Source organism: Rattus rattus, chromosome 4, assembly GCF_011064425.1.
Source record: "Rattus rattus isolate New Zealand chromosome 4, Rrattus_CSIRO_v1, whole genome shotgun sequence".
Taxonomy (NCBI): Eukaryota; Metazoa; Chordata; class Mammalia; order Rodentia; family Muridae; genus Rattus; species Rattus rattus.
The window spans coordinates 3,388,492-3,413,417 of record NC_046157.1 but is presented as its reverse complement, the minus strand read 5'-3'; the positions used below and the strand labels follow the sequence as shown (position 1 = coordinate 3,413,417).

Here is a 24,926-nt window from a genome sequence, read left to right as displayed (position 1 = left end):
TTAAGAAAAGAGCTCTTTATTCCACGTCATCCGATATTTTACACAAGTAAAATAAAATTCATATCTCTATATACCGCGATCCGGGTGGGAGGCGGCGTTCTGGAACAAACGCCACCCCCGCAACCCTGTAAACATGATGGGTTGGGGATGGGGGTGGGCTGGTGGGGAGGCATCTGTCAGGGAGGGCCTGGCCTGCCCCTCAGAGCCTGTCCCTGGCTCTGGATGGCGGCGTGGAGGGAGACCCCATATGTACACACACCTGGTGGCTGGTGGCTGGTCAGCAGGGCCCGAGCACTGTCCAAAGTACCAGTGCAAGGCCCAGAGGAGCAAGGCTGCAGGCCAGGGCAGGCAGGGCCCCCGAACCTTCTGCATCCCCAGTTCCACTGCTCCCACTTCCTGCCTGGCCCAGACGGCAGTGGCTACGGGTGCGGTTCTTTCTGGAACAACCTGGCCTCCTGCGGGGACCGGTGGTGGGCAGTCCCGGGGGCTCGGAACCCCCAGGCCGCAGGGCAGTCAGTGGGGGCTCTGCAGAGCCGGGCAAAGTCCCAAATGGGGAGTCATTGATGTGCCGTGGGCCTGAGCCATTGCCTGGTGGAGTGTCACCAGGAGGCACGCGTCCCTTGAGTGCGTTTCCAGCAGACGCCGGCCTCCCGGGTTCCAGTACTGAGGCCTTGTCTGCAGCGTCCGGCTGGCAGCACTTGGGGAGGCCCAGCAGCTCCTCGTCAGTGAGCTGACTGGTCTGGAAGGGACGGAAGGGCCCCGAAGCCACAGCACAACCCTCTAAGTCACTGGCAGCCAGGCGCTTCAGATCACGGCCTGCCAGGCGTTGGGGTAGGTTGCAGGGCACCTCGGATGAGGAACCTCGGAACTTCTGCAGCCAGGCCCAGAGCGGACGTGCCCTGCAGTCACACACCCAGGGGTTGTCATTGAGTCGCAGGTACTGCAGAGACCTCAGGGGCACTAGGACCTCTGCGGGGAGCATGGAGAGGTTGTTGGCAAACAGGTAGAGGGTCATGAGTCGGCCAAGGTCCCGGAAGGCATGTGGGTGCACACGAGCCACATGGTTCTGGTGCAAGAGGAGACGGTCAAGACTGTGCAAGCCACGGAAAGCGTGCTCAGGAACACTGGGGATACGGTTGCCATGCAGAAAGAGATGCGTGAGGTTGCCCAGGTCTCGGAAGGTGTTGTCAGGAAGCGCCTGCAGGTTGTTGTCTTGTAGGTAGAGGTACTGCAGAGCTGCCAGCCCACGGAATAGGCCAGGCCCCAGCTCCTGCAGGCCGCATCGGTCTAGGTGCAGCGTGTGCAGGTGGCCCAGGCCACGGAACGTGGTGGGGTCCACGACACGGAGCTGTGCATTGTCACTAAGATCTAGTTGCTCCAAGAGGGTCAGGCCAGTGAAGGCCGCGGCATCAATCCCGGCCAGCGCATTGGAGTGCAGCCACAGGATGGTGAGATTCCGGCATGACTGGAAGCTGGCGGCGGGCACGTAAGAGATTCGGTTGCCGTGCAGGAAGATTCTCTGGCTGGAGGCTGGGATGCCAGTGGGCACAGCCTGCAGGCCCTGCTGGGGGCAGCTTGTCGTGACCTTGGGCTCATTGTAGCACACACAGGCACCAGGGCAGGGCGTTGCTACCCTCCAGGCCTGGAGCCATAACACCCATGCCAGCAGCCGGCTTCCTGTGGGCAGAGAAGAAGGTGATCAGACAGGAGCCCTGAGAGGTGGGAGTTGATGCTGGAACCAATTCTCCTTGAGTGGGGTCTCCGGGGGGACTGGGCAGACCAAAGGCTGCCAGCCCTGGGAACGGGGATGGAGGACCTCTACTGGGTTGTAAGTTGTCTTTGGAGACACTTCTATACGAGTGATCATGTCTGAACCTCCCCCTCCCCCTGCAGCATACCAACCTGTCTTATACCTGCTGACATGACTATGGCTTTACCCCTCGGTGATAGCCCAGTTGGTCACCAAAACCACACATTTTCTGGGGTAGCATAAATACTAGCTCAGGACTCCAACCCACGGAAGAAACCCGGGACCTGTTTGTTATTTGCCTCCGCTGGCCTTAACTTCATGCTCGGTCCTATTAGGCTACAGGTTAAGATGAAGAGGGGCAGTCTAGCTCTTGGGGAAACACTGTGGGAGCTGCCTGAGGTGCACCCCTAGACCTGTCATGTTCCTTGGCCCAGCCTGTGTGTGTGTGTGTTGGGGGGGCGTGTCTGAGGCTCACAGTCTATGCCCAGCCCATTCCCCTATAGCTCTCGATGACCTCTGACTACGGGGATTCTAGGAGACCCCCTCGTGCTAAAATGGGAGACATGCTTGAATGGGGAATCTGCAGCCCCCGGAGGGCTGCCTTTTCCTGTGGAGGTCTCCTGAGGAGCCTCCTGACGGTAGGTCTTCTCACTAGCACCTCAGCTAACCAAGGAAGAGGAGTCTTGGGAAGGCTGGGAGGGAGGGAGGGCACAGGATCCTACCCCAGGAGCCTCTCTCAGGCCCCCAGGGCAGGCTGCTCCTCCTCCACACAGCCTCCCTTTTAAGCACTTCCTGACTTGGCTGTGAACACTTTCTGCAGCCTCCTCCCCTGGCCTCATTCTCAGCTCCATCCCTTTCCAGCCTTCCTGCCCATCCCTGTTGCCACCCCACTTCTCTCAGTGGCCCCAAGGCACCGTGCCCCATCCTAGTCTCTGGGCCAGATATACCTGGGTGTGGCCAAGGACTGCAGCTAGGGATGGGGTGCCACATCCCTAGGAAACAGCTTCTTGGCCTGTCACTAGAGCCCCATCCTTTCGAATGCCTGCCGAAGGCTCTTTCAGGAGTGAGTCTATTAAAATGTGAATCCCCCTGGGAGGGTTATGGCTTATCAGCTAACACCTCCATTGACAGCTAACACCTGTGCTGGCAGCTAGCTAAGCGCAGGATTCTGCAGACAGGAGGCCGAGGCTGGCTAACGGCTTGGAGTCGGCTTGGAGTCGAAGCTTGAAGTCGGAGGGAGGAGGGGCAGTTCAGAAGCCAGCTTTCCTCACCAAGCCTTGGCCTCTGGGGACTTCTCACTGGACCCCTTACCACAAAGGGTCCTCTTCTAAGTGTGCCAACTACTGCTCTAAATCCTGAGCCCCACAGGCCAGGCAAGCTTAACAGCTGAGCAAGATGGGAGCCTCACTTCTAATACTCAGTAGCCCTCTTTGAAGAGCTTGGGTTTGCTGGGCCTCTGGTCATTTGCGGGCAACCAAGGTGGCAAGCTAGGCCCAGAAGCCCCCAATCCACAGATGCCCCTCCCTGGGCTAGCCATGCGTGGGATGCAGATGAGCCTGAGGCTCTGTCTAGGCAGCTAGCTCCCTCTCACATTCTCCTCTTACACAGCCTTTCTGGGACAGTGGGGCTTGGCCTTGTCAGCACCCCACGATGCCCTATCTGCTGTCACAAGAGGACACTCTACCATGTGTACAGTGCTTCCCGGTCTTGAACTCAGGCTGCGTAAGTGGGGGGCTTTCATGTCCCTATGGCCAGCCTAGAGATTTTACTGCCATGGGTGACAGCTAGGTCACATTATAGCCCAGTTGTGCTAAAGACTGCCCGTCACCTACAATGCCATGCTACTGACTAGACCTCTCCTACACCCAAGGCACCACCGATCTCTTCGTGCCAACCACCACCAGTGGTTGGCTGAGACAGGCTGTAGCCCCAAGGCCTGAGGCTGCCCAATGCTAACTCAGCTGGGCTCAGGGTTCCCCGGGGCTGAGCCACAGTAGGGGGTGGGCAACCAGAGGCCTGGCTATGCTCAGCTTCACCAGGCATAGGAAGGTAAGAGACACAGCTGTGTTTCTGATGGAAATCAACTTCTGAGAGGCGGCCCTTCTCACCTACCCTGTCAGCACAGGGGCTGGGGTAGGCTCTTCTGCCGTAGCCACAGTAATTGGCTCCAGCCTGGCCACCCTTGGGGCCTGCCCACTGGTCTCCATGGCAACTCCTGCGCTGAGCAAGCATGAGGGGGCATCTTTTTATGAGCTAATCAAACCCAACTTTGCGGCATTGCGTGTGTTCACAGCAGGGCTTTGGGGAAATACCCAGACACCTGAGCAGGCGTTGTGAGGGTGTTCCTGACCCCAGCCCTGGGCTGCCCTATTCAGTCTCTCTCTGCCACCTTGCAGGCCTTCCTGGCTCATTCTATGGTTTCTGCAGTGCCCCGCGCTACAAGGCTTCTGCACTTCTGGACCCCTGTATTCCCCGTTTCTTTTTCATTCCCAAGCCTGCCCACTAATTCTCATGGGAGAGGGCCTTCCTTCTGAGGAGCAGCCTAGCCCTCTGGCCTCCCTGTGGCCTCCACCTGACATTCCCAGCCAGTCTTGTTCATGGCCCCATTCTCAGAAAGCCCCTGGCATGCACGCGTGGGCAGAAAGTGGTCCTGGGAGGTCCATCTCTCTCACATGGCATCCACGCAGACTCCTTCAGAACCCCATGTCCGCTTGAGCCACCCTTGTGAGCTGTGCATATAGCTTTTCACATCTCTCTGTCTACACTTAAGTCAGTTTTCATCAGGCCTGTGTGTGGGTCTCCTCCAGGGCTTTCCCATGGGGAGCTCACTGGCTGTTGAACTAGGTCAAGTCAGTGGCTTCTGGCTCAGCTCAGGTCACCTAGGGAGTCACAGGAACAAGCAGGTGACAGTGCAAAAGGACTGGCTTCCTAGTGCACATGGATCTGAGGTTCCCCAGACCCTGGGTTCCTTCTCCACCTGGGGCAGCCAGATCAGGCAGGATACAGCCACCGGGCTACTCATCTGGTACCCACAGCTCTTTTTGAGTCAGGAGCCCATATTCACGTTCATGGATGAGGGAACAGGGAGGGGGAAGAAGAGAGAGATGGGGAGATAGGAGAGTAGGAATGGAAGATGGAGGAAGAGGAAAGAGGAGGGGGGAGGAAAAAGGCAAGGAGAGGGCAGAGGCAAAGGGAAGGAAACCAGGGAAGAGCCGGTGTGAACAGGGAGAAAGGGAGGGGAGGGGCCAGGTAGGGTGAGAGGCTTCTGGGGCCTTGCCCAGCAGCCACTCGAGCCAGCAGGCAGGCACTGCTGAGGTCAGCAGCTCACCTCAGCAGTGAACGGCCAAGCTGAGACTGCCTTCTTTAGCATCTTCCCATCCCACTGCAGTCTTGCGTATACTCCGCCTGCCACCCTAGCCTAGCCTGACATCCCATGGGGATGTCCTCTTGGCCTCACCTGATGAGGTGCAGGCAAACAGACTCCAGACGCTGGCTTTCATCCTTCTACCAGCTGGGTGCCCATGGGTCTCTCAAAGTGCAAATATCTACACCATGGGCTTTGGAGGAGCCTGCTGGATATACCACTTGGGGTAGGAAAGCCTCAGTGCCACCAAGGAATCCGTTCCTTACCATCAGCAGCAGTCCGTTTCACAGACCAGGACACCAAGGAAGTGGGTAGCGAAGCCCTGCTCACATACCAAGGCGGTTTAAAAGGAAGGGAGTGGGAGACAGAGCTACCCGAAGGGCTGTCAAGGAGAGTCTAGCCAGTTCATGAAGGACAACTGCTACGTGAACAGGGCAGCCGATGGGTGCTAGGCTGCTGACTGTTGATAGGCACTGGGACATGGTTCCCATGCTGTCTAGGGCTGGGAGGCTAGCTCCATGGATATACAGAACTGGGGTTGGAAGGACGTAGAAGGGGCTGAAGCAGTCTAGAGGAGACCACAGTATAAGGCAGAACAGCTCAGCATGCAAGACCAGAAATAGCTCCAGGAGAGGTTGGACGGACCGAGGTCATCCCCACACTGCAGAGTCACTCTGCCATCATATCTCCACTGACCCCACCCCCTCTGTACCCCACACATCCACTCACTTCTCACACACACGCCCTCCTTTCATCCCTCATCAGCCACAGACACCCACGGTGACAGCTTGTATCCACACTCCTGGGCCCTCCCCAGAGCACAGTAAGTGGGGGAAGCAGGAAGGTGGTCGAAGCTTCCAGAGGACAGCCCACCCTGTGTCTCCTGAGGGTGTGGTCACCAGCCTCTGCTGCCCTGTCCGGATCCCTTGAGACCTTGTTCCTTATTGATCCTGACTATAGGGCAGAACAAGGCCAGGTCGATAACGGGCAAGGTCACTTGCCATGGTTGGCAGCTATAAGACCCACGCCGATGCACCTCAGGCCAGGACACAGCAGTGGGGAAACTGAGGCCTGGTATGTGTTCTGGCTGCTTGACATATTGCAACCGGAGCAGAGCTGGAGCAGAAGTGGCTTTGACTATGTCAGGTCATCCTCCTGTCCTCAGAGGACCCACAGGAAACCCCCTGCCTCTGCCTCTCCAGTGCTGCATTAAAGGCATGCACCACCATGCCCAGCTTTTTCATCTTCATTTCTGGGACAGAGGGGCATGAAGCTGCCCAGCTTGGCCTTTAACTTGCGGTGCTCCTCTCTCAGTCTCCCCAGTAGCTGGGATTACAAGTGTGTACTACCAGACTCTCCTAGGAGTCCATTTCTTGTCCCTGTCCATCCTTACTTAAGGGGTTCCTGAGCCTCACAGGATACTCACCTCCTTGACCCCGCCCTGTGAGCCCTGCTCTGCAGGCCTATGGCGTCGAGTACCTAGAGGTTCAGTCTGTCTGAAGCCCATCCAACTCAGTGTCCCTCTCCCTGACGGGCAGCTGCCGCCTAATTACCTGCCTCTCACCCCCAGGCCTCCTCTGTGGTCCTGCTGCTAATTCAATCCATCTTCCAGGCTCCGCTCCAGTCCCCAGAGACACTAATGTTAACTAAGCAATGGCTGGCATATCCCCACCATAGACATCCTATGAAACCTAAGCCCCTGCACTGCCACACAAATGCCCCCCACTCCTGCAGTCCTGACGCTGTCCAGGATGGAGTGCTCTGCCCGGCAGGGTCTTTAGTACTGGATTCTGCCTTCTGTGCCTCAAATCTACTTTCGTGACAAGTATCCTAGACAGAGCCCCGGATCACCCTATCCTATCCCTGAATCTGCTATTGATCTGTGAGGCCCTGAGTTTTAACGCACGGAGTAAGTGCAGGTCTCGGGGTGCGTGCGATACTTGTATATACTAGGCCTCGACTGGGAGATAAGAACATATACTAGGGGACAAGCAATTGGGGTGGGGAAGGGCAGGCTCAGGACTGTGTTGTCGATATGTCATTTGCAGTATGCAAAACAAGGTGACTATCTTATAGAAGCCAAGTAACCCTTGGGCACAAGGGCAGAAATGGGTTGTTATGGGGGCTGTGCAGATGTCAGGACCTAGAGGAGGCTCCGCTACCCTGTGGTGGGAGGAGGTAGGTGACACCTCTCTGTGGTTCCTGTGTTTGTAGAACATGATCAACCAAACAGGCAGGTGGCCTCTGCTGCAGCTAAACTCATTCTTCTGTAAAAACACAACGCAGGCCTAGAAGCTGTCATCAGCTCATGCCCTCTGGTTCCCACCCTCTGGGACCCACTGACTATGCCTCTTGGCCACTCCTCAGAACAAAACAAGGTAGACAGGATTCTACTAGAGACGGCCAGTTAATGAAGCCTCAGCACGCCCTCCTAAGCTGGGCCTCCCCAACCTCTAGAGACTTCTGTCACAGAGCCAGTGGTGGCAGCAGGACAGGCAGGGAGTCCCAGTGGGGACAAGGGATGCGAGAGGGAGTATACAATCCTCTTCAGCTAGATGTGCCCACTGGAATCACCCTCCAAGGTCAAAGCACTGAGTCCATGGAGCTAGAGGAAAGGCTGAGGGGGCCCAGGTACTCAAGAGCCTAAGAGTGGGCTGTTACATTAGCAATAAGCTGTCTCCTTGGCATGCAGCCACATCTATGTGCTTGCCCACGACCCAGGGTTGCTTTCGGCACAGTGACGCTGGCACCACACATGGTGTGGCCCACCATGCTGGGCCCTCTTACAGGAAGTTTGCCGACCTGCTTTGTGACTGATCACCTGCTGTGTGCAGTGTGTCTGTCTTAACACTCACAAGGGCTCAGCCAAGGGCACTCAACCTCCTGTCCAAGGCGAAGGAACCCTGCAGTCAGAGAAGACTATTCACTGCTCTGCCGAGCCCACATGGCTGGGTGGGCTGAGCACAGTGGTCTCTCCTTGGTGCAGGGTTAGCAGAGGGGAACACTGGGCAAGACTAGCATTCGGGGGATTGGAGGTAGCATGTGGAAGAGGAGTAGTGAAGTCCTGTTCGGGTTATGGAAAATCAGGTATCTTGCTAAGGACACTGTCAGGAGGCATATAACTAAGCATGCACAATAGAATACGACGTGGAAATCAAAGTGGTAAGCTGAAGCAGGAGAGAGGATCAGGAGCTGAAGGTCAATATAGCAAGACCTTGTCTCAAAAACCCCAACCAAGCTGGGGGTAGTAGGGAACACTTTACTCTTGCAATTGGGAGGTGGAAGCAGGAAGATCAGGAGTTCGAGACCATCCTGTCAAGAACAATCAGGCTCAGGAGAGGCAGCTCAGAAGTTCGGGGCCCTTGTTGCCCTCCCAGGGGGGCCACGTTGGTCCTCATCACTCACTTAGCAGCTCGCAATGATTTTAAATGTCGTTCCTGGGGAGCTCATGTCCCCTTCTGAGCTCTGAGGGCACAAGGCATGCATATGGGTCACACAATATGCATGTAGGCTTAAAGTTTTTAATCTACAAAAAAAAAATAAATAAATAAATAAACAAGCCAAAAGATCAAAACTGTTTTTAAGAAAGATGAACAGCTGTCCCAGGTATCAGGAGGAAGTAGTGAGGGTCACTCCTCTTCTGGAAGGGAAGGAAAAGGCCCTAACAGGGACACTAACCTGGGGGAGGTGGGTTTGGGGTTGGTAGTGACTTGCCTCAGGAGGGGTCTGCTGGTATGCCCGTCCTGTGTAATCACCTGCAGGATTCTGCAGGGCTCTGATGACCCTTTGCTGCAGACAGCTTCAGAAGCTCTGGCCAGGCTCCACGGAGCTGGCTCGAGACATTGGAGCAAGCCAGCACTGACAAACTTCCCAAGACATCAAGGGTCTAGCCTTGGCTAACAGACATTCACAGTTAAGAAAGCAGGATGTATTACGGGCGAGACGACTTAGCCCAGGGAAGGTGGAGGAAGTAACTTTTTGATAAACAGGAAGGTCTGGACCACTTCTGATGACCTCAGAGCCAGCTAATTACGCAGACCCACGGCCAGGATCACAAACCGAAAGTGGGCATCAGGTGTCTTCTGCTGTCATTATCAGGTCGGCATTTCTATCATCATCGCCGTCAACATTGCCGTCACCAGGGATGTCACCGTCACCACTGTCACTGTCGTTAGCATCAACACTCTCGTAATCACCATCGTTACTGGGCCTCGACCATCACTTAACAGTCACGGTCACGTGTTAGTCAGCTTTCTGTCACTGTGACAAAATCTGAGTCAGTTTTCGGAGAGGAAAGGTTCCTTTCGGATCACAGTTGGAGGTTCGGGCCCATAGCGTGGCCATGTTGGAGGAAGTGTGTCCCCTGGGGTGAGCTTTGAGGTGAGCCCATGCCAGGCCTAGTCACCCACTCTGCTTGGGGATCAGGATGTAGCTCTCAGCTACTCTCCAGTGCCGTGCCTGCCTGCCACCATGCTCCCTGCCATGAGGAAATGGACTAAATCCAAACTGAAAGCAAGGCCCCATTAAATGCTTTCTTTACAAAAGTTGCCTTGGTCATGAGTCTCTCCACAGCAATAGAACAGTGACTGAGAAGCCCTATCACACAGGGAGTAAGTGACCATTATTTCTAGTCCAAACAAGGCCCTGAGGCAAATCCCGATAGGATACCAAGGAGACAAGGCACACCCCTTGGGCCCCAGGATCCCTGCAAACTTACCCAAGCCCCCAAGGACCACAGGGCAGAAAGATACAGCTATTCTGGTCTCCTTGATCCCCCACAGCACCTCACTCTTTGTCCAAGCCTTCTTCCTTGGGCTGACTGAGGATTGAGGCTCAAATGTAGGTTCCACCCACTTTTAGAGTAGTTAGAGAAGAGACCGGGTCCCCTAAGCCTGTCACCAACACCAGCAATGTGAGGATCACGCTGGCCTGGCACCACCTCTCCAGGACCCTATAGATTGCCTATAGCCTTGAATTCACACTGAAGTGTCCCTAGCCAGGTCTGGGCTACAGTTAGTGTCCTGCCTTCCCAGAAGTTAGCCTATGGCTTGACACCCAGGACCAGTACCCAGCCTTTATGCCTGACTGTGGTCACTACGATTCAGATGTGGAGTTGGAGAAGATGAGGCACAGAACAACACAGAGGAGCCATGAGAACCCTTTGCTGGGCAGCCACGAAGCCACTCTGGCATGGCCCCTGCTCTGTGCAGAGAACGCTGTGCCTGTACTGAAGGACAGAGGCAGTCAGGCTGTGCCTTCAGCATATTTGGAGCTGTGTACTGCCTTCCCAAAAATGGTCTTAGCAGGCTCGCTGGCCTGTGTGTGTGTGTGTTGGGGGCGGGGTGAGCTGCACAGCACAGCCTGCCACACTCTTCGAGAGAGCCGAACTCAGGCAGCATCGGCCGCAGCAGCTTAGTAACCAGGTATAACTGTTCTTCCTACCCAGCCCATCACCATCACACTCTGTGGGCTACATACAGACCCCTGCTCACTCTCCTCCGGAATGACGGTGACCGAGGCGCATGCTCTGTGGAGAGTCGGGGACAGAGAGACATGCAGAGAAAGGGTCTCTGCTCTTGGCATATGGGGAAGCCCAGGGCAGCCCCTACTCGATGGCTCGGAACCTGCCAGTTCACATGTCCCATCTCAGCAGAACCCTGAACATGCTTCCCCTAAAAAGGTGACCAACAACTCTCACCGCTGTGGACAGGCACCGAGGCAGACAACGAGGAATTCGAGAGGTGGCAGGTGGAGGGTCAGGAACAGCCAGAAACTAGGGGGAAATTCTAATTGGTCCACCCAGGGACAGAAGTAGATTTAAAACAAGAACAGGGTGCTATGTCCAAGGAGTCACCAGAGAACAAGAAAGAGTGTCTAGAAATTAAAAATAGAATCGCTAAAATTAAAAGAATCAATAGAAGGGTTGGAAAACAAGGTCAAGGAAATCTTCCAGAAAGAAAAACAAAAAGAAAAACTGAATGAGATTCAATGGGCAAATGTAGGTCAACTGTGTTTTAGAGCATCTGTATGAAGGGAGAACAGAAAATGGAGGGTAAAAAAAAAAAATTATCCAAGAAATAATACCATTCCTAGAGCCAAGGACCTGGACCGGCACTGGGCATTCACAGCGAACTTGAAGTTCCTGGGCACTGAGAGATTCCAGGAGGAAAAGCTGGGCATGAGCAGTGCAAGGTAGTACTGAAGCTCCCCAGAGCAGCCTACATGTCAGTCGGGAAACTGCAGTGTGCAAGGCTCAGAAAGGCTTTTAAAATATGGGATTCTGGTCTCAGCCAGCCCGGCTTGAACACATTTGCAAACATGAGAGGGCTCAACGGCCCTTCGCTGTCCCTTCCTGACAGGTGCTTCAGCCAAAGCAAAAACAGTCACAGAAGTCAGTGTGCATCCCACGAAAGGAGAAAGCCTCAGGGTAGCAGGACAAGGTCCCGAATGGGACCCAGGGGACAATGGAACACACAGTGAAGAGCTTGCTCTCCCATGAGGTGGGACAAGAGGAGAAACAAATACTCTACCGTCGGCCGTAAGCCGAGGAGAGATGAAGGACGGTGAAAGAGAAGAGAGCAAGTCCTCCTGAGTGGCCAAGCGCAGGTTAGGAAGCAGAGCTGCAAAGCTGACATCTGAGCAGGGAAATGCTGGTCTCTGGGGCGGCCCTAGATCAGCCAAGGGTGGCTGAGGGTGGACCTGGGTCTCTGACCCACTCTACGTTCTCGACTGTGGGCTTCTGCAATGCAGAAGTGTCTCTTGAAGGGATACTCAGAGGTCCAGCTCTGTAGTCACTGTCCCTCAGCCAACCCTGATGCCCCCCACACACCCTCTTTACTGTGGGCCTATGACCCTGATGCTTCCCAGCCACCACTCTCTTCTCACTGGTGCTGCCACTGTACCACCCCGTTAGGTTTCAGCCTCCGTCTCAGGTTGTCTTGGGGTTGGGGAGGCAGTTGAAAGTCAGTAAGGGCCACCTTGCACTGGAGGTGGGACTCAAGCCCTGGGCGTCGGCTTCTCTATTTCTCAGAGCCCCAACCTGCGACAAAGCCCACAGCACACGGGCAGGGGCAATGAGAATAAGTAATTGCTCTTTTATTAACGAGTGATAAATTATTCCTATATGATTGTGTGTGATAACGCTTGCTTATTCGAAATCAATTTGGAATGGAAATTGCTGGCGGCTTCTCACCTGCGCGGGTGGAAGCCAGGCACTACTGCCTCATACAGAAAAGGAGGTCACTGGATTCTGGCTACATCCTGATGCCGCTGCATTTAGGATGCTCTGGCAGGCACGGGGCGGGGAGAAGCTAGGGAGACCAGGTACCTCTAACCTCACTTCTGGGCAGCACCTCAGCCTCTCGGTGGCCTTCCTGCTGTCCCTACCTAAAAACTGAAAATCTCCCTTGATAAAGTGCTTGCCGTGCAAATCTGAGGGCCTGAGTTAGGACCCACAGCACCCTCCGAATAGCCAGATGCTACCGGTAGTATGAGCCTCTAAATTCAGAAGACAGAGGAAAGACAAGGCCGGGAAGACTGGCGCTCACTGGTCAACCAGGCTAGACAAATTAGCAGGCTCCAGGTTTGGTGAGAGACCCTGTCTCAAAAGGAAGGTGGAAAGCTCCCACTACCAGTCAAGGACCCAGGTTCCTTTTGAGCTGAGGAAGGACCAGACTGGGGGGAACCGTGACACAGAACCATGCCTCGTGACAAGCATCCAGTAGGAGTTCCATGTCTGTCTGTCACAGGCAACTACATGCCCACTACAGGCAAATGGCAGACTTCCTGAGGATGCCCAGGGCTGGAGGGACACTGATCCTCTCCTGCTCTGCTCGGGGGAGGCTCCTGAACCCAAGATCTGAGTTTCTGTGAGTGGCCCTCAAGAGTGACTTCACTTCTGTTATGGACGGGTGTTTGTATTGTCCCCCAACACCACCACCTTTTTAAAAAATTTTTGAGACAGTGTCTTATACTGTAGGACACCCCGGGGTAGAATTTACTATGTAATCTAGGCTGGCCTCAAACTCTAGAGGATGCCCTGCTTCAGTCTCCCAAGTAGTGGGCATATGCCCAAAGCCCCAGTCCCCAGTGTGATTTTATTATTCATTCATCTCCTCATTCATTCATCTCCTCATTCATTCATTCATTCATTCATTTGCTCACTCATTAATTTACTCATTCATTCATTCATTCACTCATTTTGAGAGCACCAGAGGATCAGGTTCACTAATACCCTCTTGTATTGGGTTCCAGGGAGGAGAGAGAAGGGGGCCCAGTTTTGCAGAGTCATTAAGACTATGACCAGGAAAAAGGTAAACGCTTTTTGAAGCTTGAGATTGAGAGCCAGGTGTACGACCTGGGCCCTGGGTGTGACCTCTGTGAGGTGAGAGTCTAGAAATAGCCCGGGGCTCTTCGTTTTATCTTCCCGTTTATGTGTATGGGTACCCTGTCGACCACATGGGTACCATGCCCCCAGAGCCAGAAGAGGGCATTAGATTCCCCTGGGACCAGACGTACAGTATCATGTGGGTTCTGGGTACTGGGAGCCACACATGAGCCCTCTGGGAAGGGCATTCTGTGTCCTTACCTGCGGAGCCAGGCCTGGAACTGTTGATCTTTCTGCCTTGCCCCCAAATGTCGGGGCTTTAGGTGTGTAACCTGTACACCCTACCCCTCATATGAAGGCATTTGAAGGGAGTCAGTGGGAGGTGGTTAGGGTTGGATGAGGTCTTAAGGGTGAGGCTTTGAGATGGATCAGCGGCCTAGAAGAAACCCCAGAGAGGACATTTCCCACAGCACGAAAACCATCTGCCAGGCAGGAACAAGTGGCTCACTAGAATCCGACTGAAATGCTGGCGCTCTGATCTTGGAGTTCTAGCCTCTAGAACCGAGAGAAAATTAATTTCTGCTATTTGTGACGCCCAGTTCACGGTATTCCGTTACGGCGGGGTGAGCTACAACCTCCTTCTCAAAACTTTGGAGTATTCTCTTCAGGTTTTCAGAAACGAGCATGATTTGGTAAAATCCAAAAAAAATGTTTCCTGCCTGTTCTGTTTGGTGTCACGTTGATGCCAGAGTAGACAGAAAGAAATACATCAACAGCCCTGTTCCCTGAGGTCCCTGCACAGCACAGTCTATCTTGTAGGGCAGCCCTGAGTCTATCAGGGGTTGGGAGCCCTGGACCCACTTGTATTGGAGGGGTGCCAGGGGTCCCCAATCTCTGAGTTTATTCCTTCATCTGGAAAAAGAGATCAAGAACCATGATGGGGTTCACACCTGGTTTGTGAGGGGCGGCTGCAGTGATACTGCACAAGAAATGTCCAGCCTGCCAGCTCAGAACTGTCAGTGGCACTCCCTGAGGAATTGTCCCCACCCTGTGGAGGAGAAAGCCCAGCACTGCCCTGCCCACCCCTCCCGCAAGGCTTTGTTCAAGCAACTCCCCTTTGGGCAAAACTACATTGTTTCCAGGCCCATGGCCTTGAGGCCCCTCTCTGAGTACCCAGTCCTTCGACAGCCTGGCCTTCGCTCCTGCCCACCTTCAGACATTCAGGGGACTCTGTGCAGCCCTCCTGGGGTCAATGCCTACAAGCTCTATCTATGGGCTATAGGGTCCAGGTATCAGCAGGGCAAAGCAGGTCCTTACCACAGATGTTCCCAGGGGAAGCAAGGACAATGGGTGTCCACCCAGTCTGGCCTTAAGCAAGATCTGGGCTGGGAGCCTTCTCCCCCTGACTATCTGTCACCACAGAACCACATTAGCAAACCCTGCCTCCCTAGGACTGTGGTCACAGCTGATAAAGGTGGTCATAGGATGTGAGGACCTGGGGATCCCTGGGAGTTCATCCCCTGAGGCTTTGGGTCTGGGGAGCTGTTTTGGGAGGGGGGAGTGTGGTGGAGATGCTGGGGCCACCAGAGACTCAGGGGTATATGCCACTGCTCCTGGAGCTGCTAGCTGTCACTGAGGCCCTAGGGAAGAGCTGGGAATGAAGCAGCCTTCAGTGGAAGGGAGGGTTATGAAGAGGTCTGATACCCACCCCCCACCTCGAGGACACTTTGAGCCACCATGTAGCCAGGCTGTGGCTCCAGCAGCAGGTGAAGGATGAAGTACGTTAGGGCCACCATCTGTCTCGGCTGTGACGGGCTCTCTACTGACATCCAGGAGGGATGTAGATGGAATATCTTTATGGGAAGAGTTTTTCTTTTGCCAATTTTCGAACAGGAAGCCAGACACTTGTCACACCTGTCCTCGTGTCAGCCTTGCCTGACATAAATTGGGGCCGAGGCAGGGAGATGAAAGACAGCCCGGACACGGCCCAGTGTGCAGAGACCACGTGTCAGGCCGCGGAACACACAGAGCCACGAGGACATCCTGCTGGGGCCGTGCACAGTGAGTTCCTCCCCTGACCCCTTTCTCCCCCCGGCCCAAAGGCCAGCCTACCCTGTTACCCCTGCCTCCTCTGGAGCAGAGGGACACCTGCTCTGACACCATAGCAGCCAGGGCCCCCTCCCCTTGGCCAGCTTGGCTAGGAAGGGAGAAACACTACAGGGAAGGTGGGCCTCGAGGGGGCGGGCCTCAAGAGGACTGGCCTCAGGGTCCTCTTGCCCCTCTGTTGATGCCCACACTGGACCCTTCTGTCTTGAGATTTGAGGACATCTCCTTGGAGCCCAGAACGGCTTAGGGAGAAAAGATGTTACAAAGATCTCAAGATCTCCACTGCCCAGGGCTAGCCTGTAACTGGTGGTACCAGGAAGACTGCTGAGAGGAAGGAGGAGGGAGAGGCCAATGCCAGGAGAGGCGTTCCTGCAATGGGAACCCACCCAAAGCCCAACCTCCTCACAGTGGGGGCCTGGTCAGTGCCCATCAGCCTTACCAAGGGCCCCAGAGGACCAGGCACACCTAAGACCATGCAGGTAGGCCAGGGATACTCGGTGGAGAACACCAACAGTCCTCAGACAGCGCTGACAGTTTGTGTCTACAGCTCTCAAGGAGCCCTAAAAGGTCAGCCCTGCCAGGCTCCCATGCCACCGTCATGCCCACTCCATACACGCTGAGGATGGGGGCACTGGACACATGTCAACTAGGGCAGATGAAGACTGAGAGCCCATCAGGGGGACAGGGGCAGAAGCAGCCATAGTCACGGCAAACGGCACATTCTGGGCTACCTGGGGTTGGCCCACAGCCCTTTCTGGACTGCTCTTCTAGAGGCTGGCCAGGCTCGGGACAGCAGCTACCCTGTCTCTCTATGGAATTCTGTTTCCATCTCTGCCTTTAGAGTCCACTGCCTGAACTGCTTCCAAGGACCAGGTATGAATACAAGCAGCCCCCATCGTGTCCCTGCAAGCTGGAGGGACAAAGGCCTCCAAGCTCCTGGATCAGCCAAGTTCAGGAAGTCAGGCCCCTTCCCAGGGGTCACACTGCACCTCCTATTTCTCAAAGGTATGGAGACCCTACTTCCCAGCTGCATTTCCCAGATGCTGGGCCTGCCTGGACCCTCCCTCACCCTCCATGCCCTCTCAGTCCAGTGACCATGAGCTAGAACATCACTCCATTCAAGACAGCTGCCAAGGGCTCTCTCGGCAGAAAGGCTGCTGGGGAAGCAGGACAGCTCCAGCACGGGCTCTTCCTGTACCCTCAGTGCTTCGCAGGGGATTGTTATCAGGGCCCCCACACCTACACCCATTTTCTATACAGAGGTGGGGCAAGGGTAGTGGGACTGACCAAGAGTTAGAGGAAGTACAGGAATTGGGGGTTTTGTCTCCCACCAAGGGCTCCAAAGCCATCCCAACCTCAGTTTTCAAGGCCAGTTCCCTCGGTCTATGCTGGAGGAGTCCCATCATTCGGATGACCAGGAACTGGCCAGCATAGCCAGATCAAGCTCCCTGTGGCCAGCTGGCTCTCACCGGCACTTCCACCTTCCCACTATCCACGCCAACAGGGAAGTCAGGAGCCAGTATCCGCCTTTGGGCCCCGAAGCTCTCACCTGCCCCATCTTGGCCAACCAGGCTTCCTAGTGCCATGAGCTTGGGTACTTCCCAACAGATATAGGGGCAAGCAGGTGTCCGGGGAAAGTGTTTCAGCTTTCTGGACCTCCCTCTGCAGAGGAATGCAGAGATGGGGTGACTCTGGAAGCCAGGTGGCAAGAGGTTCCCTATCAAGGGTGGAAGGGACAGTTCCTACACATGGGGCTTCTAGCCCGATCTGAGAAAAAGTGAGCAAGGCTTTACTCCTTGCAGGGGCAGCCAGGGTGGACTTCAGGCAGGCTCAGAGGCTAACAGGGACGATGATAGAGCAGGCACAGAGCCTGCTGTGGAATGGAGGACATCTATGCCTATGGACCAGGGACGGGTGGCTCTGATGGGTGTGCAGTGAGGGCTAGAGGGGATAGCTGGGAGGTCAGAAGGGAGATTGGACTTTCTTCGGGGGGACAGGAGGAGGCACAGATGCCAGGCTTGGAAGATGGATGCAGAGGATATGACACCATCTGGCTGAATCTGGGGAACCCAGGATGCTCAGTGGCACACAGCTGGGGAACTGTGGTATCAGTTGGGAAGTGGCTGGGTGTCAGCGAAGACAAGAGACCTCGCTGGTGTGAGCAGCACCCAGATGCACGCCACTGGTGTGAGCAGTACCCAGATGCATGCCACCGGTGTGAGCAGTACCCAGATGCATGCCACCGGTGTGAGCAGTACCCAGATGCATGCCACTGGTGTGAGCAGTACCCAGATGCATGCCACCGGTGTGAGCAGTACCCAGATGCATGCCACCGGTGTGAGCAGTACCCAGATGCATGCCATGCTGCCACTGGTGTGAGCAGCACCCAGATGCATGCCACCGTTGTGAGCAGCACCCAGATGCATGCCACCGGTGTGAGCAGCACCCAGATGCATGTCACTGGTGTGAGTAGTACCCAGATGTACGTCACTGGTGTGAGTAGTACCAAGATGCATGTCACTGGTGTGGGCAGCACCCAGATGCATGCCACTGGTGTGAGCAGTACCCAGATGCATGTCACTGGTGTGGGCAGCACCCAGATGCATGCCACTGGTGTGAGCAGTACCCAGATGCATGTCACTGGTGTGGGCAGCACCCAGATGCACACCACTGGTGTGAGCAGCACCCAGATGCATGCCACTGGTGTGAGTAGTACCAAGATGCATGTCACTGGTGTGGGCAGCACCCAGATACATGCCACTGGTGTGAGCAGTACCCAGATGCATGTCACTGGTGTGGGCAGCACCCAGATGCACGCCATCGGTGTGAGCAGCGCCCAGATGCATGTCACTGGTGTGGGCAGCACCCAGATGCACACCACTGGTGTGAGTAGTACCCAGATGCATGCCACTGGTGTGAGTAGTACCAAGATGCATGTCAGTGGTGTGGGCAGCACCCAGATGCATGTTACCAGTGTGAGCAGCACCCAGATGCATGTCACTGGTGTGAGCAGCACCCAGACGCAGGTCTACCCCTGCATCACCTGGGTGATGCTCAAGCTGGTGATCCTAAGGGGCAGCCTAGCGCTAAGGTGGCTGCAGGTTGAGTGGTTGGGGGAACTAAAGGCCTCTAATTGGCCATGCTGGCCTGGCACACTAGCCTGGCACTTGGCAGGGAGGCAGTTATTACTCATTAACCACTGCCAGGCCGGGCGGAGCTGGACATGGCAAAGGGACATACGGGTAGGGGTTGTGGATTCTTAGAAGGATGGAACTTCTTCTTCTCCACTCTCTGTCCATGTTTCCTGTGTACCTACAGCATGCAAAGCCTGCTCCTGGCTCATGTGCCAAAAGGCACCCCCACCATTACTGTGCATAGCTTCCATAATCTCTTCCAGAGAACCCTGCTTTTCTGGTTCTCAGGGCACTAATCTGGAAGCACAAGGATTACAGGTGACACCTTCAGTGACCAGCAAAGGCTGGTGAGATCCAAGGTCACACAGCAAGTCAGTACTGCATGAGCTGATCCTATGGCCGGCTGGACTCGGGGGAAGGGGAACTTCTGGAAGGTTCCCAAGCTGGCCCCATCTGGGCCCTGGCAGGAGGGTGAAGAAAGCCAACATCTTAACAAGGTCATAATAGCTGGGACAAGTTGAGGACACTGTGTAGGGGACTGCAGACTGGACAGAGACAATCTGAGAGGGCTCCCAGGAGGCAGTGAGCACTCTGGAGCCTCACTCTGGTTTGAGACCCTGAGCACTCTAACACGTTCAGCCCCACTCCCTACCTCAGTGGGCCCCTCACCCAGCTTCAGCCTTTGCCTGACATTTCCCGTGACATTTGCTGCAAAGAAATAGAGTCATAAATCCAAAGGTTAAATTTGCACATTGCCTTACAACACCAGGAGAAACCTGTCCCTCCATCCACCAGGTGCCCATGGGTGCAGCTTGGTGTGGGGTGGGCCTACTCATCCCCCTGACCCTCCACCCATCACTATTTCCCAAAATGGCATCGTGAATACACCAGGCCACGGAGTTGGTGGCATCGTTTGGAGATGCCCGCCCCATCTGAAACCAAGCTTTCCAGGTGCTCTGTGGCAAAGGTGCTGTGTCAGCAGCTTAACCCGGCCCACCCCAAAGCTGATCATGGAACCTCGGTTTGATATCCAACAATGGCCGGGCAGCGGTGGCACACACCTTTATCCCCAGTACTCGGGAGGCAGAGGCAGGCAGAGCTCTAAGTTCGAGGCCAGACTGTTCTACAGAATGAGTTCTAGGACAGCCAGGGCTACACAGAGAAACTCTGTCCAAAAAAGAAAAAAAAGAAAGAAAGAAGAAAAGGAAGAGGAGGAGGAAGAAGAAGAAGGTGAGAAGGAGGAGGAGGAAGAGGAAGAGGAAGGAGAGGAAGGGGAGGAGGAGGAGAAAAGTGTAAAGGAAAGAAATCCAACCGTATTCTATGAAACTCCAATTCCCAATTCCCAGGAGGGCCAAAGAGCACCCCTGGGCAACCTGCTCCCCGTGAAGCTGGATCAGCTCCTGAGACGTTTGCATACCACCTCTGCCAACCTCCATGTGCCAAGCTGCTGCATGGGTCACCTGGGACACCACAGGGAAGCTGGCTTCTGCCTACTCAGCACCTCCCTAAGGATGCTTGGGAAACCGTACCAATAGCCCTTGCCTCTTGACCTCCACTTCCAGGGTCTGGCTCCCCTGGGGAAAGACTATGGGGGCTGCCATGGGGACACCTCAGTCACCTCAGCCTCCAACCTTCCACAGCAGACACAGTACCCAGGAGTTCTGAGAACAGAGAGAGGACCCCCCCACCCCCTGCAAAGGGCCAGTTGAACAGATGGCCCTCCTTACAGCTGGAACCCTGGTCCACTTACCATGTCACCCACCTGATGTGTATAAAAAGACTCAGATGGCTGGGGGTGGGGTGGGGCAGCCGTAGGCCCTGGCTGGAAGTTGGCCCAAGTGTAGGAAGGGGTACACATCCTGGCCCTGATGCTCTTCACTGAGGACTTGTAGGGAAGTGCAAGAGGGTAGGGGAGTGAGCATGGCTGAAGGCAATGCAAGAGGCCAAGAAAGGTTTGAACAAGTACATCTTGGTGCTTTCTCAGGAAGGGATTCCACACTCCCCAGCTAAGCATGATTCACAAGAATAGTTCCCAATGTGCAAAGTGTTTAAAATACAGTGACAAAAGAAGAAGCCGCAGTACCAAACACCGGGTGTGATGGGACCCAGCGAGGCCCACGCACTCTGGGGACAGGCGGGGAGAGGGGAGGCATGTCCCCTACATCCACTGCTAGGCTCCCACTGACGGCTGTGTGGTCAGTCACCTGTCCCTGAATACATTTAACCCTGGAATCGATGAGGTGAGGATTCACCCCCTTTACTGTCTGATCAGAGGAGGATCTGCAGGCCACAAAGGAGCGGGTGAGCGACAGAGGGTGGAAAGCAAATACAGCATCTGCTATTTAGCCACGTGGCTGGCACAGGTGACCTTGGCTGGGTGTAGCCAGGCCACAGGGCAGGCACACAGAAGGGTGCAGAGGGTGCCAGGCCCTGAAAAGAAACAAAAACAGCCACGCCGGCTCTTATGCATCTGAGGGTCCAGGCTCGGGCTGGCCGCCTCTGCACCCGGGCTGGCGGAGAGTCTCAGGCAGCCCTGCCTGGGGTTGAAAGTCAAAACTCACAGAATGGGGGCAGGGCACATCAACTTCACTGACCAGGCACAGCCCAGTGCCAGGAGCACTGTAACTCTATGACAGTCAGGTCCTTCTCATATACGCCATATCCTTCCATTGCACACGTGCATGCACGCACACACACACACCCTACACACCACACACCACACACACACACACACACACACAGAGAGAGAGAGAGAGAGAGAGAGAGAGAGCGCACCCTTTCTTGAATGCACAGCTTGATGTTTCTGGGAGACTTTCTGGACTTTCTGGGCCCTGGGCCCAGGATTGCAGAAGGGCTCCTTCTGCCTTCACTCCCAGCTGGACCCTTTCTCTCCAAAGGAAGGCATGGTGCCAGGAGCGTGGCAAGTAAAGGGTGCTAAAGCCAGGCCTGGATGGCAAGAGGTAGGCATGACCCTGCCGACCCTGCCCCTCACAACTTACCGCTTGCAATATGTGACAGCACCAAACCCTGGCTTCTTCACAACCAAGGAGTCAGTCCTTAGCCTTCCAGAATAGCAGGCTACTGAGTGCCTCCCCCAGGGCCCTTGGGCCAGCCTTGGGGAGGGGGTGTTCCTCCTCTTGGTTGCTGTCCTTTTACTAGATGACCCCCACTAGCCGACTCTAACTGTAACTACCGGTCAGTCCTGCCCGAAAGAACCACAGGCTCACTTCTGCCCCTCTCCCAGCTCACCACTTCCCTCATTACCCCAACATTTCTTCCAGGAGGAAGGAGGGGCCTAAATTGGCAGGAGTCCCAGGAAAACCCCTATTGACTAGGAGTTGAAAAAAAGCACATTCGGGGAATTTTAAAGCAGAAATGCTGGGGGCAAACCTTGGAAGCAAAGTTTAGTGGCTTAGACGGGTACGTCCAATACTCGGGGCCAGCCTAGGCTATATGGTTACACCTGCCTCAAAGCAAAACAATAAAAACCCCTTGGGAGCCAGGCATTGCTAACCCAGCACACGGCAGGTTTCTGAGATCAAGGGCACCTATCTGTTCTACATAGAGGTCCCAGGCCAGGGCCACCCGGAGACCCTGTCTCAATTCAGGAAAGGCCCCATGCCCGGTGTAACTGGCCAACACAAAATGGACTGTTTTGTTTTGTTCATTTTTTGTCTTACTGATTCTCTTTCTTTCTCTAGTTTGTCTATTTTGAGGTTGGTTTTTTTTTTTTCTTTTTTTCTTTTCGGTTTTGCTATTTTTCTTGGCTTTGTTTTATTTTGTTTGAAAGAGAGAACATGGAGTTGGTTGTTAGGGAGGAGATCTGGGAGGAGTCGAGGAGGGGAAAGAATATAATCAAAACATATTGCATGAAAAAATTAAAACAAACAGAGCCACCTCCTTGGGAAAATTGGACTGACCCTACTGGGCATCAGCTTAGAAATGCCGCCAGCAATTCCAGATTGCCGGCCTAGTCACAGATAAGGAAGGCTGAGACAGGGAGATGGCTCTTTAAGAAAACACAGCAGCAGGCTCCGTGAGCTCCCCTTTGCCAGGTGGGATCTGGTGCAGACCACACCTGGCAGGGTCTTGCCTTGGAAATCCACCTTCCTCCCGGGGACTGCAGAAGGACAAGAGACAATGCAGCTTCCGGGATGGAAGACAGGCCTGGGGCTCAGTGAAGGGAGTGGCCAGGTGTTACCCCACACAACACCTGAGCTAGGTGAGCACCACAGAGCCACTCACCAGAAGGTCACCGGGGTAGAATAACTAATGTGCTAAAGGCAGGGCCTCTCCGAGGCCATGCTGGGTTGGATGCCCTAGTTGAAACTGCAGAGGCAGCCAAGTGTGCCCAGGGTCAGACCCTTTGTCATGGTAGTGACCTCAAGCTGGGATAATGGATCTTTCCTGCCCAGGTAGATTCCAGCCCACCATACACCACCCCTGGCCCAACCCTGGCTGGTGGAAGAGAATGCACCCCCCAGTTTGGGCTGGAGATACTGAACAAAACCCCTAAATACATTCGGAAGGCTTTTGGTCCAGATCTGGGCAGGGTATACACATAGCCCTCCTAGGAACACAGACGCACCCACACCCTGAGACAAACGGAAACATGAAGATATGCTTAAAGGTACTCATGGTCATGCACAATCACATATGTGCAGACACACACCATGTTACACACACGTACTTGCACACACAGACTCAAGCACTGTGAAGGAGACTCCAGGACTTTCCCCTCTGTCTGGGGGTCCAGCTGTCCAGAGTATCCCTACTCAAAGCCCAAGCATGTCTCCATGTGAGTGGATCCTGTTAAGGGACCCCAGCATGTGCTAAGCATGAAGATCGCAGCAGGCAGGCTGCATAGATACATGTATGGTCATAGGTGTGTAGGCAGGAGTGAGAACAGGGATATGCACCCAAGTACAGGGTTGTGCCTATAGCATTTATGTGCATGGGCACACTAGGGTAGATTTGGTATGAGTGTGCACTGGAGGTGTGCAAGACTGTATGTAGCCCACGTAGACACGTGCAAAGAAACGTGTGTGCAGCCTGCGGCACCATGGACATCAGCAGGGTAGATAGGGTGGGCACCTGGGGAAGGCAATGTGTTCACTCCCGATTCTCCAGGTAAGGAATGTCTAACCTGCACGAAGCCCATCCTCCCTTGCCCCTACTGTGGGGGCTTCGCACCCGGATGGGAGGAGGGAATCCCACAGGGCTGCCAGGGAGGGGGTGTTTCGAGCACCAACGCCCCTCAATGGAGCCTCTCACTCTCAGGAGCCCTCCCGATCACCGAGAAGGAGACAGTCCTCTCTCTGCGTGTGTGTGTGTGTGTGTGTGTGTGTGTGTGTGTGTGTGTGTGTGTGTGTGTGTGTGTGTGTGTGTGTGTGTGTGTGTGTGTTTCTCCTCCTCCCTACCTGCTCCAGGGACAGCTCTGGGATCGCCCTGTCCCCCACGCCCTCTGCTGCTGCCGACACCCCTATTTATCCCCACTCCGTTTGACCCCCAAAGAAACAGCTTCTCCTGAGCAGGATTCGCTGGGCAGACAAGATACCCCATCTCGGTCCGGTGCCCACGTTTCTGCAAACCCGCTCATTAACCCATTCGCCGCCTTTGCGCTCGTAGGTGGGACCCCGCCCTTCTAGCCCTTAGTTTCCAACCGGCCCTGGTCCAACATCTGGAACCTCGGACCCGCCATCCCTGGCCCCGTCGTCGCTGTCAACTTTCCCGCAAAGCCGCAACTTTTGCGGCTGCCGCGGGCTCCGCCCTCCCAGGGCCCAGTTACTAGCGGCCAGCGCGCGGCGTGGCACTGCGGTGGCCCTCGGGAGCGACCGGCGACCCGGCTCCAGCTCCGGCAGCGCGAAACATGCCCTGTGCCTCCCCGCCCCGCCCCGCTGCAGCCCGGCTCGGGAGCGGCGCGGACACTCACCTCCGGAGGACGCCCTCTTCATCTTCGGGGTCGAGCGGGGCGCGTCGGGCACTGGAAGCGGCTTCGGGGCGGGCGCCCGTCTGCGCGCGGCCGGGTCCGCATCCAGGCGCCGCCGCTCCGGCCCGGTCCCGGCCCGGCCGCGGACGAGGCTCGCGCGCTCCGCTCTACCGGGCCGGGCTGGGCTCACGGGCTGCGGGCACACAGGGCGAGGGCGGCGGCGCGGACTGGCGGGGCGCTCGCAGCGCGGGCCGGGAGCGGATGAATGTTTTATGGGATCATGTGGTTTGACGCGCGGAATCCGCCCGGTCTCCCCA

General features: G+C 55.4%; 1 protein-coding gene across 1 annotated transcript; it reads right to left on the bottom strand.

Moving 5' to 3' along the window:
- Positions 1-24,855, bottom strand: Rtn4r (reticulon 4 receptor). The gene is made up of 2 exons (XM_032899897.1): positions 24,613-24,855; positions 1-1,677 (listed from the first exon to the last, which is right to left on the bottom strand). The coding sequence occupies exons 1-2, from the start codon at positions 24,632-24,634 to the stop codon at positions 278-280; spliced, it is 1,422 nt and encodes a 473-aa protein (XP_032755788.1). The 5' UTR covers positions 24,635-24,855; the 3' UTR covers positions 1-277.
- Positions 24,856-24,926: the final 71 nt, after the last annotated feature.